We start from the raw sequence: 17,390 nt of genomic DNA, 5'->3' as shown, positions 1-17,390 counted from the left end.
CTTTTTGAGGGTGAGCAAAAACGCACTGTTTTGTGTCTGTCCCTTTAAATGCAAATGAGCTGCTGCTCCCGGCACAGGGGGCGGAGCTTTGACAGCTTGCACTCACACAGACATTCACTGGAAATTTCAAAAACTTTTAGCTTTTATGTTCAAACCGGATTCAGACAATGATGGAGAGACTCAAGAAGAAGTGACAACATGTAGAAGCAACAGGACATTTCTGAATGTTTAGTTGATGAATATATGTAGCTTATGTGTAGTTCTCTTCTAGTCATTGATTAGCATATTCTGTCATGATATAGGGCTGGACCCGAATATTCGAATATTCGTTCGGTGGGTTGGTATTCGATTTGAAAATTTGACAATCGAATATTCGTTTTTTTTTTTTTTTTTTTTTTTGCACACCCGGGATCCCCCGCCAACGGTTCTCATTCGCACTTGAATAAGGTCGGCGACACACTGGCTGCGTGGCGTGGGCGTCTCAGCTGAGTGGCGTGTCCATTTTTATTTCGGCTCCCATGTTAACAGGTTGGAGTTTGCACACTGCCTGCGTGAGACACGAGTCTCAGGCGCGGCTCGAGCCACGCGGAAAACGCGTGCATGCTAGAAATAGAACCGACGCCAGGAGTGCTCTGGCTAGAGCACAGAACAGCGGAGTGTGTATGGACCGAAGTGCATGCCTGAGCTTGTGTTTTGGGTTAAGCTACGTTGCTTTGACATTGTGGAAAATAGAATAATAGAAACAAAATGTATTAGCCTTTTTACCCGTTATTATCAAACTAAATTAATCTCATTTTTAATTTAACTTAATTTCGTTTTTCTTTATTTAAATTTCGTTTTTCTTTATTTGAATTTCGTTTTTCTTTATTTAAATTTAGTTTTTCTTTATTTAAAATTCGTTTTTCTTTATTTAAAATTAGTTTTTCTTTATTTAAAATTTGTTTTTCTTTATTTAAAATTTGTTTTTCTTTATTTAAATCTACCCTTTACTGTGTCAGTAATTTGTTAGTGAGAAAAATATTAGACTACCTTAAAAGTATTGCTTAATTTAACAGACCTGTGTGTGTGCGTTTTATATCACTAGTGCTGTGTCCGTTCTCGCGTGAGGCGCGCCGCTTCCCACTCGCGCTGTTCTGTAGTTTACTAAAAGTTTATTAATTCTGAATGTGTCGCGTCTCGTGTCCATCTATATTGCACCAAATGCGACACTGCACTCCCTTGTGAAGTCGATTGGATGAACGGTTCTCGAAATAATCAAAATGCAAACGGACATACAGACATAGAGATTCCTGCCTTTATTAGAGAGAAGAATATGTTCAGCCCCCTCTCTCCGAAGCTTCGAATATTCGATGTTCATACTACCGAAGCTTCGAAGCTCAAAAAATGGTATTCGGACCAGCCCTATCATGATAATCTATAAATCGTGTTCCCGGGGGCGGAGTTTATGTAAATTTTAGGGTTGTTGATGTCATGAGGAATGAGGATGCCGGGAGGAATGTCATGTAGTCCCTACCAGCCGTTTGTTGTAGTCCTTAAAAAGCATTTTCTTTAAAAGCAAATATCTCCCTTTGCTTTGAACTTTGAGCGTTGTAACTTTGCAGATGTTGTTTATGCTCAAACAGCAACATTACACACTAACTAAAGTTAGAAAAGTGAAATCATAATCAAACACCCCTTTAAGCCAATAAATTAAGATAGTTGATATACCATTATCATCGAGGTAATTGTTCTCGTAAGTGTCTGAGAGAATGAATGTGCCGTGCAGAGTCAGGTGCCAGAAAGCTTGGTCAGTTTTTACTTTCACTTACGGTGAATAATTGACTGTAGTTTGAGACGAGAATCCTACACCAACATAATTCTCGTGCAAAGTTTGCAAATTGCATGCGCGATATCCACGGGCTCGCCTTTTGGGTGAAATATTTCTATGCAACGTGATATTTTTCTTCATCGCAAACTCCATCTTTGCTTGCAAAATGATAAAAGATTCAAATTTCCCACGACAAAACGAAGGAAATAATTGAATAAATAAATAAATAAACAAGTATATCTATGGAAAATTAATGATCAAATAAACTATTGCAATTCCCCACACGCAACAATATTGTGAATCTGTAATCTCACAGGCTGACGATAGGACATGACACTAGCGCAAGCCAATTGCTGTGAGGTTCAGGTAGTGACATTTGTCTTGAGCATTTAAAAAATATGCAGGTTGTGCCGGAGTGTAATTGTTTCAACTCATATTGTTTACACATCTGATGCAAAATGATGTCAAAATGCCCATCTCAGCGAGTTTCCTAGTAAACACAGTCACTTATCAGTTTAGTGAACATAACTGAAAAAGAAAACTGATGCGTATCATTATATCGGATCCGTGCATTAGCTCTTAAAGTGACAGTAGCCTAATATTCCTGCTGCCGTCTGTCATCAACGTTAATCAAGCAACAAAAGACAAAGAGAAAATGACTTTTGTAGCTTTAACAAAGATTAATTATTTATACAGTGAAATCTATGCAGTGTCTGTACCTAAATACTGTTAGACTTGCCTGAAAAAACAAAGCACTGTTTATTTAATTTGTATCTCTGTTCTTTTGTATTTATCTATGCTTGTAATTTGTTTATTGCATATTTCAAATCGCAACATATATCGTAGAAAACCAAAACATTACAGTTTTTTTTCCAATATCATGTAGCCCTAACATGCCTACTGCAAGACGCTGGAATTAAGCGGCCAGGCTGATCAACATTTCCAGGCGTAGGTTCCCAGGCTGGATGCAATCCTACTTTTATTCAGCAAGCGAAACTGTGCTCATGTTCTAGTCCCGTGGGGGTGTGATAAAACGATAAGCTTGTGGTGTGATGCGGGTGACATTAATACCTGGACTGAACAAAGATTCACACCTGCCAAACAGACGCCAGCTGATGGAAAGAGTGTGTGTGTGGGGGGATGGGCTCAGATCCTGCTTAGCATTCCCAGACCCTTGGAACACTATCAGAACGCCTGAATCGAAGGCCCAAAGCAAACGCCTGATTGTTATTCAGGGAAATTCTATGTATTGTTTGTATGCTTTACTTTAAAGACAAAGAGAAAGTCACCCAGCCTGCTTTTAGTCTACATCAGGGTGTCAACCTCGGGTCCTGGAGGGCCACAGCCCTGCAGAGTTTCGCTTCAACCCTAATTAAACAAGTCCTTCAGGCTTATTTGAAACCACAGGTATGTGTTTTGGAGCAGGGTCGGAACTTAACTCTATAGGGCTGTGTTTGAATATATACCCTATACCCTCGTTCACTATTCCCTACATTACTCCACTATTATACCATGGTCTGGGTGAATACTCGATTCTGATTGGCTGCAGGGTGTCCGTTAAAAAGTGATAATGTACACCTAAATAAACCGTCAGGCGTAACCAAGGAAACCAAGTTATTGTTTGTAACTTGTAACTTTAGATTTCGATTGTAAAACTAATTAAAATATAAACTAATGTTTTAAAAATGTGTTATTTGGCAAGTGACCATGGTATAAGCGGGTTAATGCCCTTCGAGGTGTCGATTGTCAGGTATTAATGGACTTCGACGGAAGTCCGCTGCGCGTCGGACGGTTCACGCCTCGCCGTCGTCCATTAATACCTGATAACGGACACCTCGTCGGGCATTAACCCTTACATATACTATGGAAACGAGTGAGTGAATTTGGACACCGAAGGGCTGTCGCTTTCACATAGTTTATGCTTGTCGTTTAATAATCCATTGAAATTTAGCAAACTGGCGGCTCCAGTAGTATTTTTTTTACTCTGTCATGGAAACTAGCATGTATAAACCTTAATTAAACTATTTAATAAGTAAAAAATTATTTATACCATATTAAGCTGCAGCCATAAGGGACCAGTGGTTTGGAAAATGGACGGATGGACTTTCTTTTTATTTTTCAAAACTTTATTGTTTTGCAAATATATGTGGCATGGATTTGACTCCATAGTTAACTTAACATGGTAAAAAAAAAAAAATCACTTATGCTCAGTTGCCTTATTAATTATGAATGAATTCAGATTCAAATACATTACTAAACTTACCAACCTTTCCAATAAAACAGACCTATGGGATATGTACTTATAAAAAAAAAGCTATAGTGAGGTCTTGTATGAAAATATCCTCACTCTACTGGGCATAAAGCCTTCTGTCAAACGGCTTAATTACTTTTAGCAGGTGGTCCTTTGAAACCCACAAACACACTTCATAATAGGGGCTCCGCATTGGCTGATTTTGACCGAAAAAGACACTACACTTCAAAAGCTATTGTGAAACTTTATGTTTTTACTTCCTTTTCTCTAGAATGCCAAGCATTCCTCCTTTATCTAAAGCTGGTAGATGCCCTTGGGCCAACAGTTGCTGGAAATTGTGGGATAGTATGTGCAGAGAGTCTGAAGAAAGAACGCTAAGTAAGGAATAATTGACGACAGGCCGTTGAATTATTAGAAAAATAATGCACACCCGAGGTGGTAATGCGGTCACGACGCGAAGCGGAGTGCTGGGGACACACGACTAATGCTGGGGACACACGACTAGCTGACACATTCTCTGACTGTTTTCATCGCAGCAGATTTTAAAAACCGACTTTGAACACAGACTGAACGCGCTGAACACGCGTTTGGGCATGATCACTCAATACGTATCAAATTGCATTCATAACCGGCCTTAAAGTGTGTCCCCAGTTATTAATGCAGTTATTAGAGAGAGATGTTATAATAATGAGACAGAAAAGCATGTGCGTCAGTATTATTATTTATTTATTAATTTAATTCGTTTTAATTAATTCATTCATTCTTTTTTTCTTTTTTTTTTCATTGACAGATGACAGTAGACTATAGCAAAATAAATGAAACAAAGCCCTTTTAACAAGTGGGCCTATAAATAATTATTTATTTATTATTATCTGCAATAAAAATCCATACTGCAGGACTATCCATTTATTTAGCCTATATTCAGTTTAATTTTCTATTGATTATAATATAGACAGGACTATATACTTTATTTATTCAAATTAAACTGCATGTTTCCATTGATTGTGAAGCTAGACATTGAAAATTGCAGATCAAGCGCATGCGGCTTAATGCTTTTTCTTGTTATGAATTGTATCCTATTTTCCGTTATTACCGTTAACTACACGAAGTGATATGGAACTGTAATGCGGTCAAGACCTGCCTGGAACTACTTTAGCTGTGCGTTTCCCTGAAAATAATGCACACCTTAGAACGTTTGTCAACCAATCAGATTCAAGCATTTAACGGCCCTGTAGTATAATCTGAAATAATGGCTACAGCGCATCATTAGGGGAACACCCGCTGACACTGGACGGTCTTGATGACTGAGAGCCCATCCAGAGCAGATTAAAACCAGTCAATTTGATAATGAAGTCAAGAGAGCTCAGCATCACTGGCCTGCACTTCCGGGCCTCAGCAACTGCAGCCACAAACTGCTGTGCACTTCAGACTCAAGAATAACATCGGGGAATTGGCATCGGTGCCACCAGCACCTGATATGATATTAATATTACATGTTTTGTCCCTTGGAAAGCACATTTGACAGCAGCTTGAGTTGATCGTGAGCTTGAGTTGGGATGCAAATTTATTTTCCATTAACAAAAACAGTACCATCTGTAAAAATTGTGAAACCATCATGTTACTGACTGAGTTAGGACTCAATCCTTATTCAGATTTACCATTGGTCTTACATAGTACATTTGTAGATCATGATAAACACGGCATGGCACTTCATTACCGTGGTAAAAAGTAACTAGGCCTATATGGTTTTGGTTATGAAAAACAGAAGCCTAAACACATTTAGTATAAATACAAATGCACAACATTCTGCTGTAGCGTAATAACAAAAATACTGTAATTATATTCCATTACTCCTATAATACATGTCTATATTAATAATAGCCTATAATAACATTTGATTTAAATATCCCACAATAACACCATAGTTACAGTTAGTGTAATCCATTGTAAATGTGGGTGATTTGTGGATTGAAAAGCTTTCTAACTGGATCAATTTCTCCTGTTTCCCACATCAGTATTGTTGAGAATGTTGTTTCATCTGGCTTTAAACTAGTTTAAATCAGCTATATAGAGACCTTGAGGTTTGTATCAGAGAACAAGCAGTGCTGGTTCATAGAGTAGCACCGTTTCCGTTTCTCATACGCAACAGAATCGCATATCAGGCAAATTAGTAGTGGCACTTTAGTAGTGACACTAAAGATTAAAATATAACTATAACTTTTAATGCTGATAAATCATTGATATCCAGCAGGTGTTGTCATCAGAGCACCCATAACCCAGAGAAAGTGTGGGAGTGTCGCATCCCGCTATAAAAGAGACAGATTCATGTGGTAATTGGCGCTGCGCCAGTGAAGGTCATGTTAATCCTGCAGACAAATTTATACGATCAAATAGGATCAAACTGACTCATTCATTTCAGGCTTAAGTCCAATGACTATTTTGCTGTTACATGTTCCTGCTCTAAATTTAGTCTGAATCCCTGATGCACTGGATTTCTAAACAGTGGATTTAATCACCAACAATGACAACCATGTAAACAGCCAAAACAAAGACACTGATAAAGGATCATATTCTGTCAAAGTGTGTATATTATCAGACAGTGTTGTTGTCTTTTTGTATCAATTATTTAGTGAGGCAACCAGGGGAACTAAAAATACATACTAAAAAGAACTGCTTTTATTATGGGTTGGCCAATATATCAACCGATAATTGGCAAATTTGGCATTTTATAATTATCGGTATTGGCTGATACGTTTTTCTGTTCAGCCAAACCAGGACTTTTTTGATTTTTTACATATTATAGAATCAGAAGGATGCTATCTAATTATAATTTTATAATTATTTGACTTTTTTGTATAAAAAAAAATATTCTAGTTTCAAGTTATTTCTAATTGAATAAGCATTATGTAAAATAAACATCAGCATGTGTTATTTACTATTTTTAATTAAAAACTGTGGTTTCATACATGTCGGCTGCTCTCTAAGGGTACGTTTACACAAAAACGATGTCCTAAATATAGAAAAGATTTTTCTCTGTACAGAGAAAACGGTGTGTTACCGTTTTCACAGTTTACTTGGAGACGATAACAGTACCATTTTTAAAACCGTACACTTTGAAACCAGTTTTGAAAAGTTTGCGTTTTCAGTGTAAATTAACGACCAAAACACATATAAAGTTACATTTTTGGTTGAAAATGGAGTTATGTAAACGGCCCCCAAGATATCGGCATCGGCCATCAAATCACTCAACGACTAGTTTTTACTATCGTGTTTTTTGGACATATTCTTATATTCTTTTTAGGGCTGTCAAAAGATTAATCGCGATTAATCGCATCCAAAATAAAAGTTTGTGTTTACATAATATATGTGTGTGTACTCTGTATAATTATTTTGTATATATAAATACACACACATGCATGTATATATTTAAGAAATATTTGCATACATATACTGTATATATAGCCTATAATTTATATTATATATAAATATTTTTTTTATATATAAATTACACATTTTTCTTAAATAAGCATGTGTGTGTGTATTTATATATACAAATTTAATTATACACAGTACACACACATATATTATTTAAACAAACTTTTATTTTGGATGCGATTAATCGCGATTAATCTTTTGACAGCCCTAATTCTTTTAAGTAACATGGAGTAGCATATAAGTACCATGGTATTGGCATTAATTATGTTCCTATATAACTTTTTGAGCCTTCCATAAATACAATTCGTCCTTGATTGATTGAATGAATATTCTGGACAGGTTGAATGATTTTCACCTCAATAATATAATGTATTTAACTGCATGGAGACCAAAAAGAGTAGATTTATTGATCAATAAGCATAAAGAACGAAAAATAAACACCCCATAGTTCATAGCAAATGCTAATAAACTCTCTATTTTGCTCTTTAAGCATTGATAATAATAATAATACAAAAAACTCGATTCCCATCTGATCTGACTCATGTCCGCAAATAATGCAATGCAGATTCGATTTGAAACCGTATAACGTTAACGTTATTTGATCTGAATCGGTTTTATTGGACAGGTAAATCTGATTGACGGGTGTTGATGTTATACAGTCTTTTAGCAATGAACGTCAACATAATCAATCTGAGTCATGTACATGAATAAAGTGATGTGGATTAAATCACCCAGTCTAATCTGAGCGGCTAACATAAACTATGGCGCACACTTTAGCACCTCTCAAACTCACTTCAGCGGGACACTTGTGAAGAGTAAACAGTCGGACAGCACACATGACAACATGTTATCTGGCCTATCAATCACACGAATCACCGGACTCAAGTAGTTACAACGTATTTAATGTGTTGAAGGACTTGTTGACTGATAGTTAGCTGAGCTGAGCTAACACTCTCCTGCTAGCAGCTGAACTGATCCTGACACGCACTTCCCTGTCTCTCCCTGCCTTCGTTGAAACGCGAATCTCTGGCTCATAGTGCGGTTTATACAGATTTCTCTGTTGTATTTTGATGGATCATCTCTCACCTCTTTGGGCACAAGCTGCTTTTCTTCGCTGGGCACCATTTCCATCTGATCCTCCAGCCGCGGTCCGCTGTCAACAGGAGCTCTGCGAGTCGCTTCGGGACTCCATTCTGAGCGTGCTAGGCAAAACAAGTCGATATCGAAGAAACAACTTTTAGGCTAAATAGCTCGTAATCCAGCTTAATCGGTGTTACTTTCTTACTGCTTGGACTGTAAGCAAAAACAGCAATCAATGGAGGAAAAATGGCCGCCACGCACTTTCGCGAGACTTCACATCAATCTGCGTCACTTCCGACAACACGCTCTTCGTTTGCCTGTGTTCTACTACATTACAGCTGAAAGTGTGAAGTGGCAGTCAGGAAAATTAAATTATTGTGATGTAATGTAAGACTATGCCTTATGTTTATGAAATACAAAGCTTGTCCACACTTTAACCTTTCGATTAAAGTCTGCTTTCATTATATGACTGACCTTTGCCCTCTTCTTTCCCAACATTGTAATTTTAGTTTGGAGGACAGAATTCACACACATAAAATAAGTATTGGAACATTTTATTACAAATAATATTAATCGTATGTCTTTAAGTGCTAATAAATTGTATTTTGCAATCTCAGGCCTGTTAAAAGTTTATCATATTATCTAGGCTATACTTTCAAAAAGTGTAAACACTTCTTTCACAACTTTCTTCTGACAACTGCCTCTGTCTCTTGTGCTCTTTCGGATGAATTTTTGAAAAAGCTTTTCTCTCTTGAAGATCAAAGAGATCAAATTCTAATTTCTTGAGTTTTCTGGAGAACATTTTTTCTTACATATATCTATAGTTTTTATTTTAGTTTATTAGGTTTAATTATTTTCAAACTTCAAGTTAAACTAAAGAAAATGAGAAATGTTGCTTTGGCAACTAGCTGAAATAAAATAAAGTTTTTTATATATATTTTTATTTCATTTAACATTTATTTTTTCTGTAATGAAAAGTAGCCTAATGTTTTTAGTTAATATTAAACATAATATATATATATATATATATATATATATATATATATATATATGAAGAGTTCAGATGCAAAAGCCTCTAAGTGCCATCTGAAATTTTCTTCTAGAATGATCATTTTTATCAAGCTCGTATATGTAAGTTCAGTAATTTCACTTAAATGGCAATGAAAATGACCTATTAAATTGTCATTTAAGTGAAATTACTGAACTTAAATAGGCTATATGAGATGGCACTTAGAGGCTTTTGCATCTGAACTCTTCATATATATATATATATATATATATATATATATATATATATATATATATATATATATATATATATATATATATATATAAGTATGTATAGCTATTTTTTTCAGGTTTCATCTTTTACATTCATAGCTGAACTTCAATAGAATATACAAATACCAGACATTTTCAATATAATACATATACTTATAGAAAATATCTGGTATCTGTATATTCTGTATGTAGGCCTATATATATATATATATATATATATATATATATATATATATATATATATATATATATATATATATATATATTGAAAATACTGTTAAAGACTTAAATTGGTATTTACATTTTTGGGGGCAATATTTTCCTAAACAAGTTCAATTCTCTAATGTTAATCTGTTTTTATTATTTACATTTTTAACTATAACATTTGTTATGTTTTGCATTGTTGGAATGTCCCCTCTCTTGTGGGTAAATTATTTTCAACGTAAATCATGTTAAAATATTTGTTTTGCTGCCTTGAAAAGCAATCACTGTCAACCACATTAAATGTTTCTCCACATTTACAGCGAATAAAGAGGGCACATCATATCACCACTGACTGTTTCATTTTTAATGAGCATCTTCAATAACAGGCCGTCTGTATCTTTAACAACCATCGTCGAGGCGTGTGAGACGCACATCATGGAATCAGGTATTCACAGATGTATTTCTTCTGGCTGCGACAGACCTCGTCGTGCCACTTTCCCTGAGCTGCCAGCGAGAGAGTAACACAGCTCTCTCTCTTCCCCCCGCTGGGCTCTCTCTTGGACCGGTCCCAGTGGAAGAAGGAGACGGGCAGGCTGTTCACGTCCACGTACTGGCCTTCCTTCACTATGTCTGTGATGCCGATCCAGAAATCTTTGGATCCGGGCGAGCTGCGCTTGGCGTAGTCTCTGAGTTGGTCGTTTTCGCTCATGTCTCGAGGAATGGCCAGGGTTCCTCCCTGAGCGATGCAGTCCTCGTTGGCCTCGTGATAGTGCTTGACCTGCTCAGAAACCAGGTAACACTTTCTGTGGGCCTTGACGCCACGCAGGCAAACTGAAAAGTATACAAAACATTCACTCATGTAAACTACTGCAGATTTCAGTTTGTTTTTCACATGCATCATTATTTCTGAAGCACTTTTACTGGTATTATATTATTAGAAAATCGGCAACACTTTACAATAAGGCTCATTAGTTAACAACCAACATGAACTAAGAATGAACTATACTTCTTTAGCATTTATTAATCTTAGTTAATATTAATTTCAATATTTACTCATACGTTATTAAAATCGAAGGTTGTATTTGTTAACACTGTGAACTTACATGAATTAACAATGAACAGCTGTATTTTTATTAACTAACATTAACAAAGATTAATACTGTAACAAATGTCTTGCTCATTGTTAGTTCATGTATTGTTAACTAATGGACCTTATTGTAAAGTGTTACCAGAAAATCACCTTTATCCCCATCATGATTGCTAAAGGTACTAACTAAAAAACTTGGCAAAGACAAAGCGAACACTTGCATTGTTCATTCTTTTGACAGTTATTATATACATATCTGTCAAACACCATTTTAGTCCTCATAACATTCATTAGGAAACACATTAGGCCCCAATCTAATAAATAAATCTATTATAAATATGTACACTATCGTCCGAAAGTTTGGGGTTGGTAAAATTTTTAAATATGTTTTTGAAAGAAGTCTCTTGAAGGCTTCCTTTATTCAGTCAAAAACACAGTAAAAATGATAAAATATTATTTTTGAATATATTTTGAAATGTAATTTCTAATTTCTGTTTTTCAGCATCATTAGTGTCACATGATCCTTCAGAAATCATTCTAACATGTTGAGTTTGTTGCTAAAGGAACACTTCTGATTATTATTATCAATCTTGAAAACAGCTTAATATTTCTGTGGAGACCATGATACATTTTTTTTTTTTCAGGATTCTTTGGTGAATAGAAAGTTTAAAAGAACAGCATTTATTTGAAATATAATCTTTTTTAACACTTTTGATTAAATGCATCCTTGCTGGATGAAAAAAAAAACTTTTTTACACTAATCTTTTGAATTGAATTGTCTACACCAAGTTATGAAATGTCCAGTCAGCTTCATTTAAAGATCAACCTGAGTTTCCACCAAAATAGACATTATTACCACTATTATTACAACTATAAATCTGTAGTATCTTCATAGTCATCACCGCTGTCTTTAATATACAAAAGAAAGAAATGTAAAGATGATCTGAAAGCACACTGTTCGAAAGAGATACAATATGAATACATTCCAACTTTACAGTAATAACTGTAGTGACTATAGTGAGAACTAGGGTTACCACGGGACATTTTTTTAAGGGTCTGTCATATTCTTGGATGAATCCCTATCCCAGATTTCTCCCTGAGAGACATGTTGCTGTCCTCATCAGGTAAACTGCAGTGAGTTTACATCACTGGATAGTTTCCCTCCATCATTTACAGTCATAAACCTTAAGTACACTTTTAAAAAGAGTAATAATATAGCTACTTTAAATGAGAACTCCGGTCAATTTTAACATTGAGCTATTTTTTTTGTACATTTGGAGTGCTGTCAATACAGAGAACAACGACAAAAATCGGTGTTGTCTATACCGTGTTATCCTCTTTTTAAAATTTGCACCCTGCACCTCTTTTTAATATCCTTGATGTGTCATTACAAGTACACAGGTCATGTGAGTGATTCCTTCAGAGTGATCACGGGTGAATCTGACTGCAGTAGATGTGAAAGATAGGGATAAAAATGATGTTTATTCAGCCAGCGCAAATACCTGTGTTTTCATCCTGTTTTCGGTCGAAGTCCATAGTAATCGATTGTCGAGTTCACGCGCGTGATCATAGGTACTAAACCAATGCGTGTGAACTCGACAATCGATTACTATGGACTTCGACCGAAAACAGGATGTAAACACAGGTATTTGCGCTGGCTGAATAAACATCATTTTTATCCCTATCTTTCACATCTACTGCAGTCAGATTCACCCGTGATCACTCTGAAGGAATCGCTCACATTTTCTGTGCACTTGTAATGACACATCAAGGATGTTAAGAGGCTAATAGCAGGTTTAAAACTTGCCCCATTGAAGTCAACAGGGTGCAAATTTTAAAAATAGAATAACTCGGTGTAGGCAACACCGATTTTTGTCGTTGTTCTCTGTATTGACAGCACTCCAAATGTACAAAAAAATTAGCGCAATGTTAAAATTGACCGGAGTTCTCCTTTAAAGAATAGTTCACTTAAAAATAAAAATTCTGTCATCATTTGCTCACCCTCAAGTTGTTTCAAACCTGTATACATTTATTCATTCTGCTGAACACAAAGAAAGATATTTTGAATAATGTCGGTAACCAAACAGTTGATGGGCCCCATTTTTTTTTTCCTACTATGGAAGTCAATGGGGTCCAACTTTCTGGTTATGACGACGAAACGAATTGTTTCAATTATCAATTATTCCTTACTTGGTAGAATGTCTAAAGTGGACTAAAGTAAAGTGTAACCAACTTCGGATGTCATATCTCTCACTGCTGATGCTTGCGGAGTGAAACAATAAGCATGGAGAGCTTTTTAAATGAACTTATGCGTGTTTTACTGTTTACCTGTTTGCAGTGCCTGCATCTCTTTCAGAGAGTTGATTTCCAGCCATAGCTTGTCAATCTGTGTCCTCATGTCATCATCTTCTGAAGCTGTATCTCAAGAGAAGAACGACAGAACACAGGGTCGATGAAGTTGCTGACTGCAGTTACTGTTTTCTACAATGAGGATACACATATATGTCCTAGTAGTGACACAGAAGTTACCTCTCTGTTGAGCTGGAACTGCTTTCTTACTGCGAGAGGGATGTCCATGCCCGTAGTGGAGAACGCTGAAGCAGATCGCCAGAAGGAGAAGCCCAGATCGAGCCATGGTCATGGACGAGCTGTTTAAATCACTGGGAGAAATATGGACAAGTCTTACAGTTTTCTCCCTTCCACACTCTCACGCTATTGGCTGGACGTTGAGTGTTTGTGTGTGTACCTAAAAGGGAATTCAAATACCTTCAGTGCAGTCACAACAACCCTTCCCCTGTTTCCAGCCATTCAAAAATATTTACTCGGAAAGCACACAGACATTTTCTTTGGGGGGGTCGTTTTCCCATTCATAACCCAACAAGAAAACTCATTCACTACCATGCATGTTATGTCATGGATTAAAGTTATGCTATTTTAAAGGCTCCTATAGGTTTACATGCATCTAAGGTCAAAAAGCTCTTTAATTTTCTTTTAATATACATTGCAGCATCACTTCATTTCCCAAAGAGTCTGAAAACGGTTTGTTCGAAGATTCTCTCTAAACCCCGCCTTTCCGAGAGCTTCCTCTGCTCTGATTGGTCAGAGGGCCCTGTCTGTTGCGATTGGTCGACTGCTTACAACGCATGTCGGAGATGAAACGCTTATTGCCATATCTGAAGTTTAGCTCTGGATCTGGGTGTTTCTCAAAACCAAGAATGCAAAGAACGGACTTGTGTTCTTGGGGAGAATGCTCTTGCTAGTTGTTCTTGGAAGAAGGAACTCACAAGGTGACGAGCACACAGAACGCTGCTGACAGTTTGAGACGATGTGTTCTTGCTGGTATTACGCAATAATACCCCCGCACAGACGCCGTCTGCAGTACCCAAACATAACGAGAATTATTAACGATAACAGCCAGGCTTTATCGCCTAAGCCTACCCTCAGCTCAAGGGATTACTCTACAACTGTACACTATGTAATGTATATTCATAACAATAAAGCAACCTACGCTGGAGATTCTCACTTCCGAAAACGTTTGAGCGCATTTTCGATTCGCCATAAATAAAAAAAAAATGCCAATATTTAAAATCTACAGTTTATTTCTCGCATCAAATGGGGTTAGGGTTAGGGTTAGCCAATTAAAACTATAGGCTGGCATTATGCAAATTTGTTACAGGAAGTGAGACTTCGTGAAGGAAGTGCACTTCGATTTTTAAAACTTTGCAGACATTTTACATTCGCAAAGAGCTTTATTACACACTGCATTAAAGGTGATATTTTAAAAAGCTAAGAAATCATATTTTAGTTGCAGTCCTTTGTAAATGAATTCCTTGCTTAGTTGATTATCTGTTGACCTGTATATTCTAAAGCAATGTGCAAAGTGATTTGTGAAGTTGATTATAATACACAGAAAAAAAACTATTTTTTATTATATTATTTAAATTTTATTATTACGTTTACATATAGCATTCATCGTCATTTGTTGTTTTGCAATGTTGTACATTTTCAATTTTCATATTCCATCTGAAAATTTTCAAATAAAATGTATGTTTTTGTTTTTATTCATAAATGTTGATTAGATCAAACACAATTCTTTCTTTTTTTTTAGCTAAAATTTAATATATAATTTACATTTTTTAATCACAAAGACATATTACACAATTATTAATTGATTGCATAACTTGTCTTCTTAAATCTCACGTCTTGAGGATATGAATTAAGTTCACATTGCTGTTATTGGAGTTGCAGACAGAGGGTCTGTTGATCAGGGAAGTCCAGTTCAGAGCTCTGTGTTCTCGGCTAATTTTAGAGCGTGATGCTGTGAGATGAAAGGAGTGGAGAGGCGAGTGCAAAAAATAAAAGAGAGCAAACAGCCCAAAGGGAATATCTTTCACTGTGTGTCTTTGAAACCCATGACATCTGCCCTGATGAGCGTTTAAAGGCTCCTTCTCTTTTTAAAAAGAATAATATTTTGACAGCCAAATTCGTGTTTTTATGTAAATAGAACATAAATAAAATTTCACCAGAATTGAGCTTTTTTCGAAGCCTAGATTGGTGTTATTCCTGAGCTCTGATCTGACGGTTGTAAAGTATTTTCAGTCAGTCAGAATTCCCACATCTTTAAACTCATGAATTTGCTTGAATCCGTGACTTATGATTGTATTCATTTCCAAAGCTTTTCCAAAATTCTGTGATGCTTCCAAGTTTTCCCAGACTGGAACTCTTAAAGAGATAGTTCACACAAAAAGGAAATTTCTGTCATTAATTACTCACCGTCACGCCGTCACAAACCCGCAACATCTTCATTCATCCTCGGAACACAAATGAAGATAATTTTGATGAAATCCGAGAGCTTTCTGATCCCCCAACGTTATGACCACTTTCAAGGCCCAGAAAGGCAGTAAAGACATTGTTAAAATAGTTCATGTGACGACAGTGGTTCAACCTTAATGTTGTGAAGTGACGAGAATACTTTTCGCAAAAAAACACCTAACTTTATTAAACACTTTCTTCTCTTCTGTGTCAATCTCTGAAGCTGTTTTTACTGTAAAGTGTTATCAAATTTCAATCTATTCCTCACAAAAAAAAACAAATAAAAAAACAAAAAAACATATAACTTCAGTTTTCAGACTTGAAATAGTGCACATACTGACCACTTTTGTAATACTTGCCGTTTTTGTTTCCTTTTTGAAGCTTTAAAGCTTTTAAAAAAGCTTTTTAAATGTTCATTCTTTGTTGGGAGATAATCCAGAAGATATTTGTGACTATAACTATTTTTCAGATAAACCAATGATAAGCATTTTTATTATTCAGGCAAATATTACCATTACCACAGTGGCGGTTAGAAAATCCACGGGAAAGGTCAAACACATTCTTATCATAGTCATATTTCAGTTTTCTGAATAGCAAAACCTTGCAAAGGCCACCAACTGTAATATTTTGAATTGAAAAGAGCAAAGTGAGTCTTTGTTAATTTCCTCAGTGCCATTTATGAGAGTAACCTGGGGTTACTGAGAGAAAACAGTGAAACATTTGTGTCTGTCACTCTTCAGTCAGTGCTGACATTTCTAATTGCTGCAAAAAATCAGATGTGCCGTGTCAAATGTTATTTGGTTGATGCACGGAACAGCATTTTAATGGCATAAACACCTGTTACAGCTTATGAGCCCTATTTTAACGATCTGAAACGCAAGTATCAAGCGTGAAACGTAAGTAACTTTTTGGGCGGGTCTTGGGCGCTGTTGCTATTATACCGGCGGGATAAATGACTCTTACGCCCGACGCAAATCTAAAATGGGTTGGTCTGAAGTAGCTTCATTATTCATAGGTGTGGTTTGGGCATAACGTGAAATAAACCAATCAGAGCGTCATCTCACATTCCCTTTAAGAGCAGGCGCGCTTGTTCCATGGCGGATTGCTATTATAACGGCGGATTTACCGGGAGCGGTTCACAGCCAAGGAGACCGACGTTCTCGTCAGGGCCGTAAAACACAGAGAAGTGACATTGTATGAGGATGTGAGAAACCCACCCAAATTAGCTTCGGTTAAACAGGCGTATAATAATTTGGGTAAATAAGTAAGCTAGATTTATGCCTATTTTTTCACATCTTCATGGACACCACAATGATTTCCCTCGTGTGGTAATATTTTTCCTTGTAATAATGTATGGTTTGCAAAAATGTCAACTGCTGCTTCTGTGTAGAGTAGAGAAGCAAAGTGTATGCGCGTTGTGCACACGCTACATT

At 36.3% G+C, this 17,390-nt stretch overlaps 2 protein-coding genes across 6 annotated transcripts in view; both read right to left on the bottom strand.

Annotated features, from left to right (window-relative positions):
- The window catches only part of usp47 (ubiquitin specific peptidase 47), a 38,025-nt gene extending 29,129 nt beyond the window's left edge, over nt 1–8,896 (bottom strand). For 2 of the 5 annotated variants that reach the window (XM_081358817.1, XM_081358818.1), the window contains exon 1: nt 8,580–8,770. In XM_081358817.1, the coding sequence (XP_081214943.1) occupies nt 8,580–8,624 (45 nt within the window). In that variant the 5' untranslated portion in view covers nt 8,625–8,770. Of the gene's footprint in view, nt 1–8,579 lie in introns of all 5 variants that reach the window. The other 3 variants (XM_081358821.1, XM_081358820.1, XM_081358819.1) reach the window with 3 other exon arrangements.
- A 1,505-nt stretch (nt 8,897–10,401) lies between these two features.
- Nucleotides 10,402–13,804, bottom strand: clec3a (C-type lectin domain family 3, member A). The gene is made up of 3 exons (XM_081359609.1): nt 13,675–13,804; nt 13,474–13,560; nt 10,402–10,889 (listed from the first exon to the last, which is right to left on the bottom strand). Exons 1-3 carry the CDS (start codon nt 13,784–13,786, stop codon nt 10,492–10,494), a joined length of 597 nt encoding a protein of 198 aa, XP_081215735.1. The 5' UTR covers nt 13,787–13,804; the 3' UTR covers nt 10,402–10,491.
- Nucleotides 13,805–17,390: the final 3,586 nt, after the last annotated feature.

This window comes from Scardinius erythrophthalmus (assembly GCF_964197995.2).
Source record: "Scardinius erythrophthalmus genome assembly, chromosome: 2".
NCBI lineage: Eukaryota > Metazoa > Chordata > Actinopteri > Cypriniformes > Leuciscidae > Scardinius > Scardinius erythrophthalmus.
Note: the sequence above shows the minus strand (reverse complement) of the source record. Positions and strands in the feature narration are given on the sequence as shown.